Source organism: Hyla sarda, chromosome 5, assembly GCF_029499605.1.
Source record: "Hyla sarda isolate aHylSar1 chromosome 5, aHylSar1.hap1, whole genome shotgun sequence".
NCBI lineage: Eukaryota > Metazoa > Chordata > Amphibia > Anura > Hylidae > Hyla > Hyla sarda.
The window spans coordinates 84,840,526-84,862,943 of record NC_079193.1 but is presented as its reverse complement, the minus strand read 5'-3'; the positions used below and the strand labels follow the sequence as shown (position 1 = coordinate 84,862,943).

Here is a 22,418-nt window from a genome sequence, read left to right as displayed (position 1 = left end):
CCATTGTGCCAGTGAAAGCGTTTCCTTGTGTGTTCCTAGCCTGTGTTCCTGACTACGATCCTTGTTGCCTGCCCTGACCTTCTGCTACGTCCGACCTTGCTCTTGTCTACTCCCTTGTACCGCGCCTATCTTCAGCAGTCAGAGAGGTTGAGCCGTTGCTGGTGGATACGACCTGGTTGCTACCGCCGCTGCAAGACCATCCTGCTTTGCGGCGGGCTCTGGTGAATACCAGTAGCAACTTAGAACCGGTCCACCAGCACGGTCCACGCCAATCCCTCTCTGGCACAGAGGATCCACCTCCAGCCAGCCGAATCGTGACAGGTCTCTGTGTTGGGTTGTAAGGTCTTGAACTCGTATTCTGCAGATTTCACCTTGCTTGTTGGCAAACCTCTGCTCTGCCTGTAGAACTTTCAAGTGGTGCTGCGCAGCCGGCTGGCCTGAAGGGGACATATGGGGAAGAGAGGCATGCAAGGCATCTAACACTTCAGTGAAACAATTCTTCATAATTTTTATCTCTAATATAAACTCGGCAGATCCCTTATCTGTCACATTAGTAACAATCACTCCCTGCCCAGTAAGTATGTAACGGTCTTACTGTAGACGGCTGGGAAGTGGATCCGCTAACCTGTGTAGACAATGGCTTAACCGGACCAGGGAGCGGAGTCTAAGGTGTCACTGGTTTTCACCAGAGCCTGCCACAAAGTGGGATGGTCTTGCTTCGGCAGGCGGCACCCAGGTCGCTACCCCTGGCACAATCCGTCCACACTGGAGGCCCAGATGAACTTGGCACAGAGAAGAAGCGTAATCAGACGTAGCATGGGTCAGAAGGCTGGCAGCAAAGAAGCGTAGTCGGGTCACAGTCGCAAGGTCAGGGGGCAGGCGGCAAAGGAGCAAAGTCTGGTCACAAGCTAGAGATCAAAAACACTAATATGGCACAAACTCAGAAACCCTTTCTCTAGGGCACTAAGCTAAAAGATCCAGCACCATATTAGGGAGGTGTCGGGCTAATATAGAGTCCACCCAGAGAAGAACCAATTATGGGCGCACTGGCCCATTTAATTTAGAAATGCCGTTGCATGTGCTCTAAGGGAAGGGGATGCGCACACCCATGAAGGAGGACAGAGGAACTGTTGGGCACAGAGTGAGGTGGGGGGACGCTTGGGACTCACATGCGGGCTCATACTGCATAGCGAGTCCCGGAGCCGTCGCAGGCACAGGATGGGGAGCACTCACGGCTGGATGGAACGGCCGGAGCGTTGCCCCTAGCATCGCCTGGGACACGCGTGCGGGCGAGTCCCTCACCGTGAGTCCCGGGACAGGCAAAAACACTGGAGAGGCAGCACTCACGGCCAGGATGGAAGGCTGGAGCGCTGCCCCTAACACATGCTTTCCCAACTGGGGACTGGTTGCCCATTACCTGCAACTACTCGGAAAGTAACATCATCAGGCTCACACAATAAACTAGCATCCCAATGCTGATATAAAGCACTTTTAGGTATAGTAGACACTTGTGACCCTGTATCTATCAACGCCTCCAATGGTACACCTTTTACAACAATTTTTACAACCTCAGGAGAAATCCATTTAAATCCCGGCACTGCATTTTCCAATGTCCTGACTTATTACAGTAAATGTAAAAGGGTCTTTGAGCCCCCCGAGGGTCTATTGGGCGGAGGGTTGCGGTAATTGAAATAGCGGGGAGCAGGAGCAGAGGCAGGTTTTCTAGGCAGGGGCGGTTCGCGGTCATGTGGAGCGGCCTGGGTGGCAAGCTCCTTTACAGCCTTAGTCAGTTGTTCAATGTCCTGCCTAACACTCTGTAAATCTGAGGCTGCGGTGACTGGCAAAGTAGAGGATACTGGGGCGAAGGCTGGTGACGGTGGTTGTATAAATCTGGCTACTGCCCCTAGTGGCTCTTGAATGGGTATTAGATAGATTTACTTTTAACTTTTAGTGCTGAAAAGTAAATTTTGAGCTAATATTGTTTCTAAATACAAATGTTCATTGTCAAAGGGCAACCATCTGCTAAGCCATTCACCCCTGTAGACGGGGCCACTCCCTCCCATCTGCCGCTATAATTATTCTTCTTTTGAAGTAATGTAAGGTTGTCCATGGTGTTTGTCTGCAGTAGTGATCAAAATGGAGAGCCTGTGTATGTTTGGAAAGCTTGGGGCAATATTTTAACCCAAAGGCAATGTTAGTTAAATAGGTTAAATGAAAACAAAAAAAACTATGCAAATAGTATGAACATGTCAGGTACCCCCACATATAAGCAGAAAGCTGTTTCTATAAAGTCAATGTATGAACAACATGTCCCCGGGTGCATACATAGGTCAGACAGGATTTCCAGATCATTAAAGGGGAACTCTGGTACAAAAGTACTTATCCTCTACCCCTATGTCTGATTGCGGGGGGGGGGGGTCTGACCAGTGGGACACCTTCGATCTCCAGGCCAGCACCATGGCTCCCCCCATGCACGGAGCCACCTCCGCTCTTTGCACATAGCACGAAGTGGCTGACACAACCCTCCATGTATCTCTATGTATCACTCGTGTATCTCTGGCTCTCCCATAGAGATGCATAGAGGGAGACTACAGTGATCCCTAAACTGTGTATTGCCTGCCACCAGGCTTTCCAGTTTAATGAAGGTAATATTTGTGTTGGGTGGCACACAGTACACAGTGCAGAGCTTACTGTACTTCTACAGCTTTCCCAGTTTCCTGAAGAGAATCTTCTGGTAAAGCAGCCATATTGGAGCTTTTAAAGGAAATTGGGAAAGCTGGGTGGCACACATACTGCATGTCACCTAGCTTTCCCAATCTTCTGTAGCCCCAGCAGTGATAGGCTGCTGCTCGTCCTTCTGGCACTCCAGTGCTGTCATGCCCTCTTCCATCTCCCACATTGATGTGTTCTCTCACCTTTCACTCTTCCCTATGCCCGCAATAAATCTTTTCCCCGACTGCTTTGTCTTCTCTCTCTACCACCACATCATGGTTGCAGCCTACGTCTGCCGGATCCGGCTGGGGGAGTGAAAAACCGGGCGCTCCCGTACCCCAGCCGGCTCGGCGCTGAAACTCATTCACTTTAATGAGCCGACCGGAATCAAACAGTGACTCCGGTCGGCTCATTTCTGCCCCGTATCCGGTTTTGTGACCAGACCTAAAACCATAGTATACTACGGTTTTAAGTCCGTCACAAAACCGCATACGGGGCTGGGGTACGGGAGCGCCCGGTTTTCCCCTCCCACAGCCGGATGCGGCAGCCGTAGGCTGCAACCGTGATGTGACTGCAGCCTTTCTATTCTCTGCACCAGCCTGCCAGACAGTTAAAATATTTATTTGCCATATTGATGTTCCTCAGGAGACTGGGAAAACTGGGTGTCGCACAATTAAATCATTCTTTCCAATGACGTTGGACTAGCGGCAGGATGTTTAGAACTCCTGAGAAATCTTTTTGACATATAAGAAACATGTGTTCCAAGTTTAATGGAAATATCTCCAGCCATTCGTAAGTTATGCTGGAACAAACGTATACATACGGTATACACACATATGTTAAGATATATGTAAATAGTTATTATTTTATTGGCTACTTAGGAGTTCAATTTGGCCTGTATTGTGCATTTAGGACTCCATTCACATTGTTTAGCTGGCTCTACACACATTTATGATGGTCTCTTCTGTTATACAGTTTCTTACCATCCCCCACCTGCTCCATGATTTACAATACAGCTCTACATGCAGCAGACACACACTACTAGAGATCTTGATGCTCAGTCACAGCCTTTGTTCCTTTTTTTTTTTTGTTTAGGTCGCCTATACCCGACCACCCTTCCTTTGTATCATACACGCTGGCCGTAGACATGACATATTTATCTGCAGATCATTGACAGATCCAGCTAAACATCTGCTCATCTTATATATACAGTATGACCACCATAAACATCAGATTCTCAGTAGGATCTGCCGATATTATATCTTCTTGCTAGCTTGAAGGGGGTCATACAAAATCTGCCCATAAACATACCATAAAGTGTGATTTTCTGATTTTGACCATTTTGGGAGACGGTTGCTTTGACCTTTTATGCAAACAATTGTTCGCATGATCTGTGACATTAGATTTTTTTTTATTTTTTTTGCCCATTGTTGTTGAAAATGCAAGTGTATGATCAGCGGAAGGCCACTTTTCTGCTAATCCAGCCTGACACTGACATGTTGATGGTTGGATTGTTTGTAAAATTATTTGCTATACAGTGACCACCCGACCTACGATGGCCCCGACATACGATCATTTCAACATTCGATGGCCTCTCAGAGGCCATCGCATGTTGAAGGCAGCATCAACATACGATGCTTTTGTATGTCGGGGCCATCGCATAAACGGCTATCCGGCAGCGCAGACTGCTTCAGCTGCCACCGGATAGCCGTTTACGGTGCCCCGTGTGGTCCGCTGATGATCACTTACCTGTCCTCGGGGCTCCGGAGCGTCCACTTGGGGATCCCATGCATCGTCGGCACTCTCCATCGTCGTCATCACGTCGCTGCGCACGACGTCCCGTCATCCAATAGGAGCGGAGTACGGAGCGACGGGATGGCGGCGACGGAGAGCACGGATGCCGGGGAAGCAGAGGCCTTGCCGGAGCATCGGGGACACCCCGGAGACACGGCGACAGCGATGGAAGGAGACATCCAGGGCAGCGGTGATGGTCCGGAGCGGCGGGGACACGTGAGTACAACTTCCAATACCAGTGGTCTTCAACCTGCGGACCTTCAGATGTTGCAAAACTACAACTCCCAGCATGCCCGGACAGCCGTTGGCTGTCCGGGCATGCTGGGTGTTGTAGTTTTGCAACATCTGGAGGTCCGCAGGTTGTAGACCACTGTCCTATACTTTACATTGCACGGATCCCTCAACATACGATGGTCCATTTGGAACGGATTACCATCGTATGTTGAGGGACCACTGTACAATGGATCGGCCACATTTCAGCGGATACTCCTTCTGGTGTCCCCCTTATACATGAACACTCACTTTGGGGACAGGGAAATAAGTCACTGCCAGATACCTCAAGCTGTACTCTGGTTTCCTGTGTGCAATTGTGTGTTCTTTAATATATTTAGTATCAATAAAATATTTTTTCTAATTGATTATATTGGGTGTGCTACCATTTTCAGTGATGGCTTTTTCTGGCTCTGGTATTAGGCCATGTTCACACATCAGAACTCGGTACAGAGATTCCGCAGCAGAAGAGTCCCGTTTAATTCAATGGGGTTCGGCTGCGCTGTGCATACCGCAGAATTTTCATGCCAGATGTTTCCGGCATGGAAATTCAGTTTTCTGTGTCTGCAGAAAGAATGAACCTGTCCATGGAATGCATAGCTGTCTATGAGACGGCGCATTCCCATGTGGTCCTAGCGCCGGTGCCCAGAGTTTGCGGAATGTCCGCACTGAGATTTTCCACATTCCAAGTTGTGAACATGACCTTAAAGAGTACCTGTTATCAACTAAACTTTCCCTGATCCCCCTCCCCATCTGTCCCTTACTCTAACTATGCCTATCCCTGTGTTTATTGAGGATTAAAATGCTGTGGAAATACCTTTTTTTTATCCCTCTTAATTACCTCAGGAGCACTGTCTTTCTGAAGGGTGGAAGGAGGCGGGTCCCGGCAGGCATGATGTCACATGAAGCCTGGCCGGGACTATGCTTCTGCCAGTCTTCCTGTATGCTGCTCTCCCTCTGCAGCAATGTTTCCTGGCTGTTTTTTTTTTTTTTAAATCACAGCATGCTGTGGAGCTTTTTTTTTTTTTTTTAACCCAGTTAGTAGGTTTTTCCTTTCATACACCTCTATAGATTGAAAATGCCAAAAAAAATTATATGTTTATGTAGGTGGGCATGTTTTCACCAGCATTTTATCCCACATTCAACAGAAATCCTTGAATCACATGGCTTGACCTGTAATGCCAGTGGAAAAAATTACACAAAAAAACGCATGTACTAATACACACTGGGGGGGGGGGGGGGGGGATTTATCTATTTATCTGTGCTTTTGACCTACTTCTAATTTACTGACCCAAATAAGGATCACACACTGACCAAAATACTATATACGTAGCCATAGGTGTGCATATACATTAGATTAAAGTTAATTAGATTAAAGTTGATTAAAACAGACGATTTCAACCACAAACAAACAACCATTTTAGCCAACCGACAGTTTGTCACCAACTAAAAAGACCTTGGATGTTGTTTGTAAAGAATGTTCTTAGAGGGGAGATTGATCACACCTTGTGTAAAGGAACAGTGGAGCAGTCGCCCATAGCAACCCCTCAAGTTCCAACTTCATTTATAAGAGGCCTTTTTAAAAATAAGACTGTGGTGTGGATGTGATGAGGGCAGATGGAATTACCCTAGGGGCAGATGGGCACTGTCAGATACAAAGACTTAGAATATATACCGTATATAACTATATATATATATATATATATATATAACTCTCCCTTAGAATGTTCCCAAAAAGATTGTTCGTCCTTCATGTTCATCCAATGTTTTTGATCACATATAAGGTTCACACTGCATTTCTGTTTACATTTCATGTAAACGTTTTATTCTCGAGTTAGGCTGGGTTCACACCACGTTTTGTTAAATACGGTTCCCGTATACTCAGCCGTATTCGGGAACCGTATTTAATGCATGTCTATGAGCCGACCGGAGTGAACCGCAGCCTCCGGTCGGCTTCGTTTTCGGACGTATGCGGTTTCCCGACCGCAGGCAAAAATGCGGTCGACCACGTTTTTGCCTGGGGTCGGGAAACCGCATACGGCCGAAAACAAAGCCGACCGGAGGCTGCGGTTCACTCCGGTCGGCTCATAGACTTGCAATAAATACGGTTCTCGAATACGGCTGAGTGCGGGTGCCGCGATTAAGCCCCGCCCCCCTCCTCCCAGCCGTATACGGGAACCGTATTTAACAAAACGTGGTGTGAACCCAGCCTTAGAAGCATATTAAAAACAGATTATGCACACAATGCAACTTATATTTTTTTGTTGGACACAATAGTGCAGACTACAATGCTATTCTATACAGAAAACCCCTCCAAAAAGGATTAAAAAGGAAACCAGTGAAACGTAAGCACAAAACTCATCGTGAACCCAGTCTGACCAGGTTGGACAACTGTAAGGGCCCATTCACACTAAGTATTTTCTGAGCAGAATTCCACTTAGACATAAGATGCAGCAGTCTCCAATTTTTTCAATGAGATTCTGCTGCACCATTCACACCAGGGAAATTTCGCTGCAGAAATTCTGGACCCCAGACTCTGCCGCTCTGAAATACATTGCCTTATTTTTGTGTGGTCCTAGTAGTCCTTGTTTTAGCGGCGCCCGCTACTGATTCCATAGTGTGAATGTGTATGACTGCACCTATGAAACAACCATCAGCCGCAATAGCGAAATATAAAGTGCCATAACTACATGGAGTTTTTGACATTTTGTTTACTATGTAGTGGCGTCTTTTGGCTCTTTGGCAGGTTTTCGTAATTGCTGCATTTTTTTGTCCAGATTTTGTGGTGTTTTCATTCTCATAGACCTCTACAGGTGGGGGGAAAAAAAGTGTACATGTATGTGGTTGTTTTTTTTTTTTTAGGGGAAAAAAATGTCACTATAAAAAAAATTCCTATATGATACACACTATTTTGGGGGAAAAAAATGACACACAAACTGCATCGTAAAGGCAAAAAGAAAGGGGGCAGTTTTTTGTGCTTTGCTCCCATTATCAGTATACGTCAGCAGATATGACTACTGGAAGAACTAACGTGGTATGAACCTAGCCTTAAAATCTGCTTAATTTTGGTGTATGCAAAAATGTGGTTAACCAATGTCAGACGCCAAAAAATAAATAAAAATAAACGATCAGTTTTGGTCAGTTTTCTCTATAATCTATGTAAATGACTATGGCTTTTGCTATATGGCATCCGTGTTTAGCATCTGCTAATGTACCCGCTTTCTGCATAAAGTGTATATGTTAAACATAAAACCAAAACGCAATGTAAACCCTGCCCTGTATCAGCCTCGGGAATTATGACACGTGTGTGAACAAGGCCCTGGATCCTATAGACAATCATTCACATTGATGAAAACCTCCCAGACATGTTTTCTGTACATGTATGTCAGTGTTTCCCCAACCTAGGTGTCTTTAGCCATTGCAAAACTACAGTTCCCAGTGTGCCCGGACAGCCGAAGGCTGTCCGAGCACGCTGGGAATTGTAGTTTTGGCATGCTGGCATGGAGTTTTTAACAGCTGGAGGCACACTACATGGGAAACACCGATGTCCATCCTAATTTCAGGAATATCTGTAACTAGAACATCGTTTTATAAATCGAGCAGCCATTACTGTGCACAGCCAGACGTGTAAGGCTATGTTCACACGCCAGAATTTCTGCCTGAAAATTCCGCATGAATTTATAGCCAATACACTTCAATGGGATTCTGTTGTCCCATTCACACAGCAGAATTTCCACTGTAGGAATTCCATTGAAGTGGATGGACAATTTGTTTCTGCGGAATTTACTTCAGCATTTTCATGCGGAATTCCGTGCAGAAATTCTGCCGCGTGAACATAGCCTTAACGTAACGGTGCGTTCATACAGCGCTTATGTCTCTGTTTCCCCTTTTCCATTACACTATTTTTGTATGCAAAACCTTGTCAACTACGCTATTGTGCATGCCAAAAAGGGAATACCTTACAGTTATTTTAATTATTATTTATTTATGTATTAATAACGTATGTCAATGGGAAATGGATGGCTATACAGCATCCATTAATGTATTTTTTTTTTTACTTAAAAAAAGCAAAAAAAAAACATAAACAGAATAAAAAAAGTATTTTTATCACTTCACACATTTTACATTTTTCTCCATCAAACAATGAAAGACGATAAAACGCCATTCCTCGCTATCCCCCCCTCCTCTCCCCCTACGTTCTAACATGGAGCGGTCTCTTTCTGTTTCGTTAGGGCGTAGCCTAATTCACAAAGCAGCCAGCGCCGACGTTCTCCCCCCGCTTCCATTCACCAGCCACGGTCTTACGCAAATTGCGCGACTCCCCGCCGTTCTCGTATTGTTACAACAAAGCAGACAGTACCACTAGAGCGTCTAAGCCACGCCCCTTACCCTCGTCTCCGAGGCGGGGTTGTCGCTCGCCATTGGCTGCGCCTACGCACTATTAGTGACGCTGGTGGGCGGGGCTGACTGCTGGCAAGAGAAAGTTCTAGAAGGAGGCTGGTGCCGTCGCCATTAGAGCTGGGCGCTCGCTCGGGTCGTATCGTTATCACTGTATAATTTATCTTTTATATTCTTTTGTTATTTATAATCAAGCGGTGTGTGTGAACAGACATGGAGGTGAGTGAGCGCTGCAGTTATTACCAGTCTGGGGTTTTTGCTGTATCTAGGGGAGGTTGTGCGGTACCGCATGAACTCGGAGCCGCAGTTTGGTGTTGCGGTATCTGGGCGGTGGTGTTGTGGTGTGTATACCGGGCTGCAGTATGTGGTGAGGGGCTAGTCTCGGTATTTTCTGTCACACACAGGCGGCTTCTCTGCACTCGGCCGCCATCTTGTCTTCTCGGCTGCACACCGTGATGGCCGCCGAGTCTCCGCCATTCATTCATCCCGGGTGTGTGTGGCTTACTTCTTTGTCTATGGCAGTGTTTCTTATTCAGGCTGTGTTGCAAAACTACAACTCCCAGCATGCCCGGACAGCCGAAGGCTGTCCGGGCATGCTGGGAGTTGTAGTTTTGCAACAGCTGGAGGCACCTTGTTTGGAAAACTAGTCTATGGGTATATCATTGTTCCATTGTACTCACTGACAGGAGATAATTCAATTAAATTTTATTTATTTTTTTTATTTTTTTTTTAAATTTGTACAATTTAACATGACTTCTTCTTCTATATGTGTCTTGCAGAGGGAAAAGGAACAATTCCGTAAACTCTTCATCGGCGGTCTGAGCTTTGAGACGACGGAGGACAGTCTGCGCAAATACTATGAGCAATGGGGCAAACTGACAGACTGTGTGGTAAGTGATGGAGCTGTATACTGAGTCTCCAGTTGGTGCACAACTACAACTCCCAGCATGCCTGGATTGCTGTTGCACTTGGAGTTATAGTTTCTCAACCGCTGGAGACCTGCAGGTTGGGAAACACTCCCCTGTAAATCATCATACCTCCAGTTGGTGCACAACTACAACTCCCAGCATGTCTGGACTGCCGTTGTGCATGGAGTTAAGGTTTTTAAACAGCTGGAGAACTTCAGGTTGGGGAACGCTCCCCCTGTAAATCATCATACCTCCAGTTGGTGTGCAACTACAACTCCCAGCATGTCTGGACTGCTGTTGCACTTGGAGTTACAGTTTCTCAACAGCTGGAGACCTGCAGGTTGGGAAACCCTCCCCCTTTAAATCATCATACCTCCAGTTGGTGCACAACTACAACTCCCCAGCATGTCTGGCCTGCCGTCAAGGTTTCTAAACAGCTGGAGAACTTAAGGTTGGGAAGCACTGCCCTGTAAGGCTGGGTTCACATCATGTTTTCTCCCATACGGCAGGGGAGAGCTATAACCTCGCGCTCCCGTATGCCTTTCTATGCGCTCCCGTATGTAATTCATTTCAATGAGCCGGCCGGAGTGAAACGTTTGGTCGGCTCATTTTTGCGCTGTATGCACTTTTTCCCCGGACCTAAAACTATGGTCAACCACGGTTTTAGGTCCGGTTGTAAAAGCGCATACGGCGCAAAAATGAGCCGACCAAACGTTTCACTCCGGCCGGCTCATTGAAATGAATTGCATACGGGAGTGCGATGTGTTAGCTTGCCGTATGCGCTCCTGTATGGGAGAAAACGTGATGTGAACCCAGACTAATTCAGCATGCCTCCAGTTGGTGCACAACTACAACTCCCAACATGCCTGGACTGCTGTTGTGCTTGGAGTTACAGTTTCTGAACAGCTGGAGACCCACAGATTGGTAAACACTGCCCTGTACATCAGTGTGCCTCCCAGTTGGTGCAAAACTACAACTCTCAGCATGCCTGGACAGTTGAACTTTAGCAACAGCTGGAGGTACATTGCTTTGAAAACACTGGTATAGAGCCTCAGGGCTGAGCACTTGTTTTCTTTCCTTGGAGCCTGATCAAGTGTCTGGCCTGTTCAGTGCGAGTGCATTGGTAATATTACTGATCTGTATTTCTGCACATAAACAATGGATTGTCTTCTAGGTAGGAACATTAATGCAGTACAGATCCATTGTTATCCCTCTTCAGAGATGTTAAAGGGGTTGTTCAGGATAAGAATAAGCTGTTCTGGTTTTAAGTAAACAGCGCCACCCTTGGTCACCGGTTGTGTGTAGTACTACTGTAAGCATTTTGTCAGCTTACTGTGAAGCTACTGTTCTTTACTACAACTTGGTCCTATTCACTTCAAAGGAGCAGAGCTGCAATACCACACACAACCTGTGGACAGGCGTGGTGCTGTTTTTGCAAGAATGAAGCATCTATTTTTTTTATTTTTTTTTTCCCCCTCTAATCCTGAACAACCCTTTAATGGGCAGTGGATTAACTCCATGTTATGGGCAGCAAAATATACTGTGTGAAAGTGGCCTTTTTGTGTACACTTACTAGTTAAATGAATGGCATGTAATATTACATATGCCCTGCAGGGGGTGATATTTGACGGATTTTAGGCTGCTTTCACACTATAAAAATACCTCCGTTACAAAAACCCTGGAAACCATCCATTGGAAAAATCCCATAGACTATAATGGGATTTTCTAATAGCTGTTTTAACCCGTTATTAATAACGGCCGTTATTTTGTGATGGGCGATAGTAACGTCACAAAATAACTGCATTTATTAACAGGCAATAACGGGTTAAAACGGCTATTGGAAAAATCTCATAGACTATAATGGGATTTTCTAATGGCCGATTTCCAGGGTTTTTATAATGGAGGTATTTTTATAGTGTGAAAGCAGCCTAAAATCCATCAAATATCACCCCCTGCAGGGCATATGTAATATTACATGCCAATCATTTAACTAGTAAGTGTACACAAAAAGGCTACTTTCACACAGTATATATTGCTGCCCATAACATGGAGTTAACCCACTGTCCATTAGAGGGGGGGGGGGGGATAGATGCTTCATTCTTGCAAAAACAGCACAGGGGCCCTTTTGATACATTATAGGGACTTGCAAGGATTTTAATGTTTATGGCCTAACCTCGGGATCAGTGTCTGATCAGCTTCAGGATATACAAAATATGGGAGAGTTACCAAAACCTGTCGATGAAAAGTTGAGTTGCCCATAGCAACCAATCAGGTCGCTTCTTTCATTTCTGAAAAGGCCTGTGAAAATGAGTTATCTGGTTGCTATTGGCAACTTGCAACTTTTCCATTGCATTTTCACAGGCCTTTTCAGAAATGAAGAACGATTTGATTGGTTGCTATGGGTTACTCAGGAACTCTTCCTCTAGACAGGTTTTGATAAATCTCCCCAATGAATGGAGCTGGAAGCAGACAGCACTGTACATTGTGTAGTGGGCATGCTAGATTACTTTTACCACCCAGCTGTATTTAGTGTAAAGACAGCCAGACTGCTAGCAGTGGCTCATCTCCTGAGAACAAAGGGATTGACAGTTTCTCTCCCTTTACATGTACCATCAGGACACTTCTAAAATCTTGTGGAAATGGGCCCATTTGGCCAACACTTGCTGTGTATGGCTGTCTCTTGCTAAACTACCTGACTAAAAGGGAATAAGTGACTTAGTTTTTAATTGCAATGCTTCTTACAATATACTGGTTCTTGTTTGATTAGCACATAATAATACACATAAATGTAACTCTTGAACCTCCATTAATATACTTTTGATCTCCTTAGGTTATGAGGGACCCTGCAAGCAAAAGATCCAGGGGCTTTGGGTTTGTGACCTTCTCCTCTATGAATGAAGTTGATGCTGCAATGTCTGCCCGGCCCCATTCCATTGATGGACGAGTGGTGGAGCCTAAGCGTGCTGTGGCCAGAGAGGTGACTAAAAGGTTACATACTCTGGTTTGTTGACTCTATTGTGGTTTTATTTGGTTCTGACTGAACTTTCTTTCCCAGGAATCTGCAAAGCCTGGTGCACATGTTACGGTTAAGAAACTTTTTGTTGGTGGTATCAAGGAAGACACTGAAGAACATCACCTTAGGGATTACTTTGAAGAATATGGAAAAATTGAGACAATTGAAATTATTACAGACAAACAATCTGGCAAAAAGAGAGGCTTTGGCTTTGTGACATTCGATGACCACGATCCTGTGGATAAAATTGTCTGTAAGTAGCTTGTTCTATGTTCTTAATGATATTGTATGTCAGCTGTGACTGGTCTGCTGATCGCTTAGCAATGTAAAAGTTAAGCATGCGTTGTTCAGATTTAGAGAGAGAGAGCTGAACAGAAACTTGGTATCTACCACAGTGTTTTAGCGACTGGTGAACGATTGGTGTAGTTCACGGTACCCAGACCCCTACTGATTAAGACTGAGATGTCAAAAATGTGTGGGATGAAAAAAGACCCCCAAAGTAGTTCTCCTTTCAATATTCCTAAGAGAATAAAAGCTTAATTTTTTTTTCCTCCTTTTTCCCCTTGTAGTGCAAAAGTATCACACAATAAATGGACACAATGCAGAAGTAAGAAAGGCTCTATCAAGGCAAGAAATGCACGAAGTACAGAACACAAGAAGCAGCAGGGGCGGTAGGTTTCCTGGCAATGTATACTCTAATTTAGTTGTCTCAAACAGCCGTTGGCTGTCCGGGCATGCTGGGAGTTGTAGTTTTGCAACCTCTTGAGGGACACAGTTTGAGACCACTACTCTAATTCAAAGGTTGCCTTAGACCTTATCAATCATATTTTAATCTTTTCTTTAATATTGTAGGCAACTTTGGTTTTGGTGACTCACGTGGTGGAGGAAACTTTGGTCCAGGACCTGGCAGCAACTTCAGAGGAGGCTCTGGTATGTCAAAATCTGTATGATTCTAGTGGTCATGTGACAGTGAGAGAAACTAAGTGTTAAAGCAGTGATTTCACTCTTCAAAAAACTACCTGACTAAAAGGGAATAAGTGACTTAGTTTTTAATTGCAATGCTTCTTACAATATATATATATAATATTTTGTCTAGATGGCTATGGTGGTGGTCGTGGATATGGTGATGGATACAATGGATATGGTGGTGGTCAAGGAGGTAAGTTTTCTGGGCAGACATTCAACTTTAAGTTTTATTCTACCTTTTAAATAAATGAGCTTGGTCTATAGATTGTTTAGGAAGTACTAAGGTTTTCAACATCAAGCACAGATTTATACACGGCCCATACAGTTGAATTAAATATTTGATTGAACTTCAACATATATTGGTGCACATACACGAAGTCCGGACCCTGCTGTGGTTCTAATGAACTAGCTGACATCATAAGTTTTTATTCTCTAATATTACATTAGGTAATTTTAGATATACTACAGGCGTTAAAATGAATAGATTAATGATATTTAGGATGCAAATGCGCATGTGCAAAGTAAAAACCGTATACGTTTTTTCCGTATGGAACAGTATACATGTGTGTTTCCCATTGACGTCCATGTAAAAACGTATCCAGTTGCAGTACGGTTTTTAAACCGGAGACAAAACTGTCCCCACCCAACAAGTCTCCCATTAAAAATGGACAACCTTTTCAAAAACGTATTTTTTATTTTTTTTCTTTTACTGACAGAACCGTATGCACTTACGTTCTGCTGAAAACGGTCTAAACCAAATACATTTGCCTTACGCCCTTCCCACTGAACATAAAGCTCAGTTATAAATAAGTTCTGTTCTATGTTATGCTTTTCATTATTAATATGCCATCTATGTTCATCCAGGTGGAAACTTCGGGGGAGGACCAGGTTATGGTGGTGGACGAGGTGGTTATGGTGGTGGCCCAGGCTATGGAAACCAAGGTGGTGGATATGGTGGAGGCTATGACAACTATGGTGGAGGTAATGCGGCTGTCTTGATTTTTTTTTCAAATTTTTTAAACAAGGTTGTTTGTAGGGATTGACCGATTATCGGTTTGGCCAATATTTACGATTTTGGACATTATCAGTATCGGCAATTACCTTGCCTATATGGCGATAATGCCCCGGCCAGAGACTGCCGCTGCCCCATTGCCTCCCCCATTCCTGGTTTTATAATTACCTGTTCGAGGTCTAAGCTACTTCTGGCTCTTGCGGCGTCCTGTGCTATTGCTGTGATCTGCCCAATGACGAGTGACGTCCTCAATGCGACGTCTCCATCGGTGCGCACAGTGACAGCTCAGGACGCCACCGGAGCCAGAAGTAGCGTAGACCTCGAACAGGTAATTATAAAACCGGGGATGGGGGAGACGATGGGGCAGCGGCGGTGGTTGGACTCTGGACCGGCAGGGGGGAAATAAGTGGGCGGCGGCGGTCTCTGGCCAGAGAGTGGGGGGGCAGTGGTGGTTGGACTCAGGAGGACCCCAGGGCAGGCAGGGGGGTGAAGGCGTCTGTCTCTCACCCTGCAAAAGCTGCTGCAGTTCATTTAATAGCCGATAACATATCTGCATATCTGCAAAGTTCGCAGCATATCGGTATCTGCAAAAAAATCGGCCGATTCCTAGTTGTTTGTAATTAAAATTTACTTGTCGCCCTAGGAAACTATGGTGGGGGAAACTACAATGAGTTTGGGAACTACAACCAACAGTCTTCAAACTATGGTCCAATGAAGAGTGGTGGTAACTTCGGTGGCAGCAGGAGCATGGGAGGACCATATGGTGGCGGTAAGCTCTAAACACTTGTAGTTCTCACTTGTGTTGTAGTGAGTTGACCATAGCGATCAGATTGAGTCTTAAATGTTTCAAAGGACCTATAAAATAAGCTGTCTGGTTGCTATGGGTAACTGTTCCACTCTTCACCTACACAGGTTTTGATAAATCTCCCCTAATGTTTAAGGGGTGTTGTGGTGTGTGAGCACAGTTCACAATGTGGCCATTGAGTATACTTTCTTAACCCTCCCCTGTTCATATACCCATTTGGGTCATGGAGGAAGGTTTAAAGGGAACCAATCAGATTTTACCCTATATAACGCTTGGCAAAGCGTTTTATAGGGTAAAATCTTCGTTTTCACCATTCCCGGGGGACGCTCCTGCCCCCAGGGATGGTGAAGATATGAAGTTATAAACTAGTCACCGCCGCAAGTAGTCCCCTGGGCGGGGAGCTCTTATCTACTCCCGTTCTTCGGCCGGTAGCGACGCCCCCTCCGCTTGATTGATGGGCCGCGTCATCACTCTGCTCCGTCTGTTCAGTGAGCGGAACAATGACGCGGCCCATCAATCAAGCGGAGGGGGCGTCGCTCCCGGCCGAAGAACTGGAGTAGGTAAGAAGAGTTCCCCGCCCAGGTGACTACTTACGGCGGTGACTAGTTTATAACTTCATATCTTCACCATCCTTGGGGGCAGGAGCGTCCCCCGGGGATGGTGAGGACAACAATTTTACCCTATATAACACTTTACCATGCATTATATAGGGTAAAATCTGATGATTGGTTCCCTTTAAGCCAGACTGAACTTCTGTACAGCTGGCTATAAACATTATTTGTTGTATGACCACCTTAATATTTTCCTCTGACACATTCCATAGCTTTAAAGAACTACTGCAGTGATGGACAGCTTATCCCCTATCCACAGGATAGGGGATAAGTGTCGGATTGCAGGGATCCGATTGCTGGCACCCCCGCAGTCTCCTGTACTGGGCTGCAGCTCTCTGCAGAAGTATTTGCTGCTGTGCAGAAGGTCAGTCACAGCATGACTGACCTGGTCAGACCCCCCCCCCATGGATGGGGGATAAGTTGTCTATTGCTGCAGTTCTCCATTCATTTCCTGTGCCGCCAAACATTGCTGTTCTAAGGTTGTCTTTGTGAGACAGCCCCTCTACGACTTCTGACCATTTCTTTTCTCACTAGCCGACTACCTATTTTGGTCCGGAGAGCACAATTGTATGGCTTTAACCACATTTTGTAAGTGACCTAATATATTTTTCAGGAAACTATGGTCCAGGAAGTGGAAGTGGAGGCGGTAGTGGCGGCGGATATGGAGGAAGAAATCGATACTAACTTCCAGACCCCACCCTCTGGGTAAGTGAGTCTTCTAACTGGTCCTGTAACTGTAAGTCTTCCCTTATTTTTTTTTTATTTCATATACACATTCAGTTAGCTACAGGCTAAGCTTATCAGGATAGTATTGTCTTTAAACTGGCTAGATAAATCATATCATAACCTATTCTTTTTACTCTTTACTTCTGTTGAAACAGGCTTCACTGTATAAATAGGAGAGGATGAGAGTCCAGAGGTAACACAGCAGCAGGTTATCGAGATTACAAAGTTTAAGGAGTCATTATCTCAGTCATGCATAGAACATGCAGTGATATGACAGAAGACACCAGAGCAGATGCAGAGAGCCATTTTGTGAATGGATTGGAATATATTTAAGTACATTACCTTACAAAGGAGGAAGGACTGTAAAATATGCCTTTGAGACAGTTTAATAGGTTTTTAATTGTTTATTTGTAGTGGTCTTTGTAAAGAGTGCAGCAGCATTCCTTTTTTGATAATGTTTAATTTTTAAGTTACAGGTAACGTAAAACTTTGTTTTAAAAAAAAAAAAATTCTGAACAGTTTAAAACTAGCCAGGATCATGGTGTAATATGAGACTTTATTTTTCCTTTTAAATTTCAGTGTGTGTATAGTTAAGCTGTTGTACACTTTCATTTAATAAAATAATTCGAAAGGAAAACTTGTCTCTAGCTGTATGTCTTGTAACAAGGGAGGGAGTAGCAATGAGCATCGTGATACCGTTCTGTTCAGTGTTTGTGTTTTGCAAGTCATAAGGAGAAAAAGTATTTAGATAACAAAGGGGATCTCTGCAAAGAGATGCTCCTGTTTAGATCTTTTAGATGCAGCTGCTGCTTCCATGGCAAGTAAAAGGCGATATTTCCAGCGAGGTACTCAACCCAGTGACACAGGTCTAGTACAAGAGAAGCCTTGAGAGCGACTTCTAAGTTCAGTCTTTTAACACTGAGCTAAAGTTCTGGAAAGAGTTTGGGTCTACACTAGATTAAGGATGACTACGAAGGCTGAGGGGGTAGAGCAAAGTAGTGTTAAGCTTCTGTAGGTAAGATCTTATTTTCTTTCATTTAAAACAGATGAATGAGTTTACAGTTTAGATAATGTGTTAGTTTTTTAACCATAATTTCTCACTTTTTTATTTTAATCCTCTGATTTACTAACATATCATCTGCACGATTCTTAATATGGTTTTTCTTTTGCTGGAATTCTAGCAGGGGTTGAAAATGGACAAGCAGTCTAACAGACTGAGCTACGGTTTCCAGTGAAATGTGGTCCAAATATTGGAATTCTTACAGAATGCTACAGGTAAATATTGCTTTGTCAGTATGCATTTTTCTTCTTGTAGTAAAATTTCTTTGTAGCGTGGTGGGCTTCCTGGTACTCAAGCATTTTAAAGTTCATGACAAGCCTGGCTTATTTTCTGCAGCAGCTTTACCACTTTGCCCTTCATTGCATGGGGAAAGTACTGTGTGTAAGGAGTATTTTTCTCCTATAGTGATCAGAGTATTGCTAGATAAGCCACTACTCTGAAGGCAGCTCGCTATCACTTTATATGCTGTTTAAACCTTGTCATTGTGTTGCTCTTCACTGACTTCTCACTAACCTACCAGCCTTAAGTGGTCCCTCATGGTTTGGGTATAGGGAGAGATCTCAGACAGGGAAAGTGGAAGCTACTGGGGACAGCACTGATGACTTGTGATTAAGTGGCATTTAAGTTGCATGGAGGCTGCAGAGTTTAGACTCCAGAGATCAGACTATTTTGTGGATATGATGTGAAACGCTGGCGTACCATTTTAATGGAAAACTTTTTGCAACCCTTTTGAAGCCTGAAGTTTTGTATTTCATCTAAGGGTGCATTCTCGCAAACATAATCTTTTAAAAATATTAAAGGACTACTGTGGTGTTTTTTATTAATCCTCTGTGCCCGGGCTGCAAAATGAAACAAAACAAACTCCCCTTCCTATGTCCCCCGTTGCGCTGATATCGATGTCCCTGTTTTCTTCCTCTTCCTGCGGCACGGTAAGTCATACTGCTCTCAGCCTATCGCCGGCAGCAGCGGGACATTGCTACAGAGCAGCGTGACTCACCGTGCCGCAGGAAGAGGAAGAAAACAGGGACCAGAGAACAGGACACAGATATCAGCGCAACGGGGGAACATAGAAAGGTAAGTTAGTTTTGTTTCATTTTGCAGCCCGGGCACAGAGGATTAATAAAAAAAAAACACCATAGTACAGTGCTCCCTCAAGTTTCAATATTAACTGGTCCCAGGACGACCATGGTAGGTTGAAACCATTGTATGTTGAGACTATTACTATGGAAACCTGGTAATTGGTTCTGACGCCACCAAAATGTCATCCAAAAATAGGAAAAGGTGAGGATAAAAAAGAACTAATACAGATAAAGCAAGTCCTTATATAAAAAAAAGTTAGAAAGAGCTGCTGGCAGCTGTAAATGTAGAGGACAGGAGCTTCTTTAGGGTCCTGTACAACAGTACACATAATGTCCTAAAAAAGTAATGGAGCCACACTTACTTGGTGTCCAAAGGAGCAGCTAACCCCGGCACAGGTAAATAGTACAGAACATGTAGTACCTCCCTGTACTGTAGGGGGCGCTACCAGACAGCCAGTCAGTGCATGCACTTCAGTAATACAGGTGCTTTACTAATGAATGCCCATTCTGATTGATCAGTTCTTCCAGCCATTGACATGTTTTACAGATCTGGACTGTCTGTAGCATTGTATATCTGTGCGGTGCGGCGTGGCGGTGATAGGTCTCAGGACCCCCGGACAGGCAGGGGGAGAGAAGCGGGTAGCGGCGGCGGTCTATGGCACCGCAAAAGCCACTGCAGTGCATTGATTTAAAGCGCCCGCTTTAAATCAATGATCTGCAGCGGTGTCGCGGGGGGATAAATAGCCGATAACCTATACCGATATTCCGGTATAAGTTATCGGCCCTAAAAAACCCGATATCTGTCGATCCCTAACGTCTACATGGATGCTGCAGTAATCAGATTTAACCACTTCATTGTACAGAGCGGAGACTTCCAGTTCCCTTACATTGTTTTCATCCGAACATCACGGGTCTCTGGTGTAGGGACGCCATGACCAGCTATTGATGGGGGTCCAAGCCTGTGCATTTTTCCTCCAGAAATCCCTTCAGTCAGAGTCCAAAATCTTTTTAGTGTGAAGAGTTGAAGTATTCCATACCCTCCAGCAGTACACGCCTAGAATCCTTCCCAGACAGCCGGATGCCAGAAGCTCATTACCTCAGCTGACTGTTACTGTCCCTGTGTAACTTGCTGCAGGGAAGAATCTTACAGACAGGTTACCTGAGGCAGGAGCAGTATTGTGCAACCTATTGCAGGATTGTGAAACATCTGGGTCGTATGGTACTTGTCTCTTCAGGTCTTATTCTCTAACACAGTGATACAACTATATTATGTCTTGACAGGTGACTGGAGCAAGTAACATTGCAGCAGAAGACTTGAAAGCTGAACTCTCATAATTTACTGGTGGGAGCTTGGCCATTTTATGTGAAAATAACAAGTTGAATATTTTTCATATGTATATATTGTATAAATGTAAACAGCAAAATAAATTTTATATTTTTTACTTTTGAGTTGTGTGTAGCTATCACTCTAGTTATAACTAGTAAGGAATGATGGTGCACCATTGGGGAGACTTATCAAAACCTGTGTAGACATTTGACCTTTTGCCCATAGCAACCAATCAGATCACTTATCATTTTTTTTTTTTTTTTTTTCCGAAGGCCTTTTTAAAAATGAAAGCAAGCTGGTTGCTATGGGCAACTGATCAATGTTTCCTCTACATAGGATTTCATAATTTCCCCCACATGTATGACTTTTTGGTGTACATTAGATACATTAGCCCAGATTTAACAATCTGTCTTAAAATCAAAACTGTCTGGTTTTGCCCAGAACAACCAATCACAGCTCAGCTTTCATATCTTACTGAGCTTCTGCAAAATGAGATATGATTGGTTACTATGGAGGTTTTAGTTTCATGCAGATTGGCCCAGATTAACAATGTGTCATTTTTAATAAGGTCCACAGTTTGCAGACCACAAGTTTAGATCAAAAGAACATTAAACTAATGAAAGGAAATGTGCAGAGCAGACATACTGTAACCAGCTCCTATGTACATATCCAACCAAAAACAATACCAATGAGGCCACTTCAGATAAACAGGGATGTGGAAATCCTATTGCCTGACGCCCGGGACATGTAGTTCCGGGCAGGTGAATTTTTCATAGATTTAGCCCTGTATCGGGCAAGCAGGGACAGACCGACTTTCCCCTTATTTTTCTTTAATGCTGGTGTGAGGTGCAGGAGCCGATGCAAGTCTGCACCTCACACTGGCGTTCGGGGAGTATGGAAGGGGTGGCGCGGTCCGCTGCTCAGAGCAAACCAAACACCATTCCCCCTAAACCCCCCCCCCCCCTCGCCGGCGTTTCTGACGGTGTGAGGTGAGATTGCCGAACCCATGCAAAAAATCGAAGGCAGAGCCAGAGATCGCACGTCTGCTGGAGATAGTTAAGCCACGCCCCTTAGGTTCGGAAATCTCACTCCACACCCCCCGCTCTACATTACACAAGAATACAGCAGGGGGAGAGCGATGACGTCCACAGCTCCTCCCCTCCCCCTGCTCTATCTCCACAGGACCTAATCCACCACGGGGAGGTTGCAAGTTTGCACGGGGAAAACAGCAGGGGGCTGGGGATAAGGAGAGGACATACTGCACGGGCTGGGTAGGACCGGGACTACAGTTCGGATGTCCACTTGTGGCCGGCTCAGGTGAGGAGGCGTATAATGTATGATGTGGGGTGGGCAGCGGCAGATGTATGTATGATGTGTGTGTGTGTATGTAATGTATGATTTGGGGGGGCGGTGGGTGTATGTATGATGTGTATGTATTATGTAATGTATGATATAGGGGGCAGTGGGCGGTATATGTGTATGCATGTATGTTTTGTACAGGGGCGGACTGACAAGTGCTGCTGCCAGTTGTGCTATCTAATTTTTATTTATTTTTTAGTGGTTTCTGGCCCCCCGCACTAAATTGCACCATCAGAATCCCGCCCCCTTCATACTCACCCGCCAACCAAGAGCCCCACAGATGCACGCAAACACGCCCGAACCAAAACTACAACTCCCAGCATGTTGCACCATAATCTAAACTGTAGAACTATAAAGTGCAACATGCTGAGTTGTAGT

At 44.8% G+C, this 22,418-nt stretch overlaps 1 protein-coding gene across 3 annotated transcripts; it reads left to right on the top strand.

Annotated features, from left to right (window-relative positions):
* Positions 1 to 9,235: 9,235 nt before the first annotated feature.
* Positions 9,236 to 20,788, top strand: HNRNPA2B1 (heterogeneous nuclear ribonucleoprotein A2/B1). 3 transcript variants are annotated; one of them, XR_008843952.1, is made up of 13 exons: positions 9,236 to 9,393; positions 9,954 to 10,064; positions 12,913 to 13,059; positions 13,138 to 13,348; positions 13,665 to 13,766; positions 13,948 to 14,025; positions 14,192 to 14,254; positions 14,926 to 15,042; positions 15,717 to 15,842; positions 17,103 to 17,194; positions 17,371 to 18,230; positions 18,397 to 18,490; positions 20,636 to 20,788. XR_008843952.1 is itself a non-coding variant. In XM_056519839.1 (11 exons), exons 1-10 carry the CDS (start codon positions 9,388 to 9,390, stop codon positions 17,171 to 17,173), a joined length of 1,032 nt encoding a protein of 343 aa, XP_056375814.1. In that variant the 5' UTR covers positions 9,236 to 9,387; the 3' UTR covers positions 17,174 to 17,194; positions 17,371 to 18,390. The 3 variants fall into 3 exon arrangements, 1 of the variants encoding a protein (XP_056375814.1); XR_008843953.1 differs by lacking the exon at positions 17,371 to 18,230 and having other exon boundaries at positions 20,636 to 20,786; XM_056519839.1 differs by lacking the exons at positions 18,397 to 18,490; positions 20,636 to 20,788 and having other exon boundaries at positions 17,371 to 18,390.
* Positions 20,789 to 22,418: the final 1,630 nt, after the last annotated feature.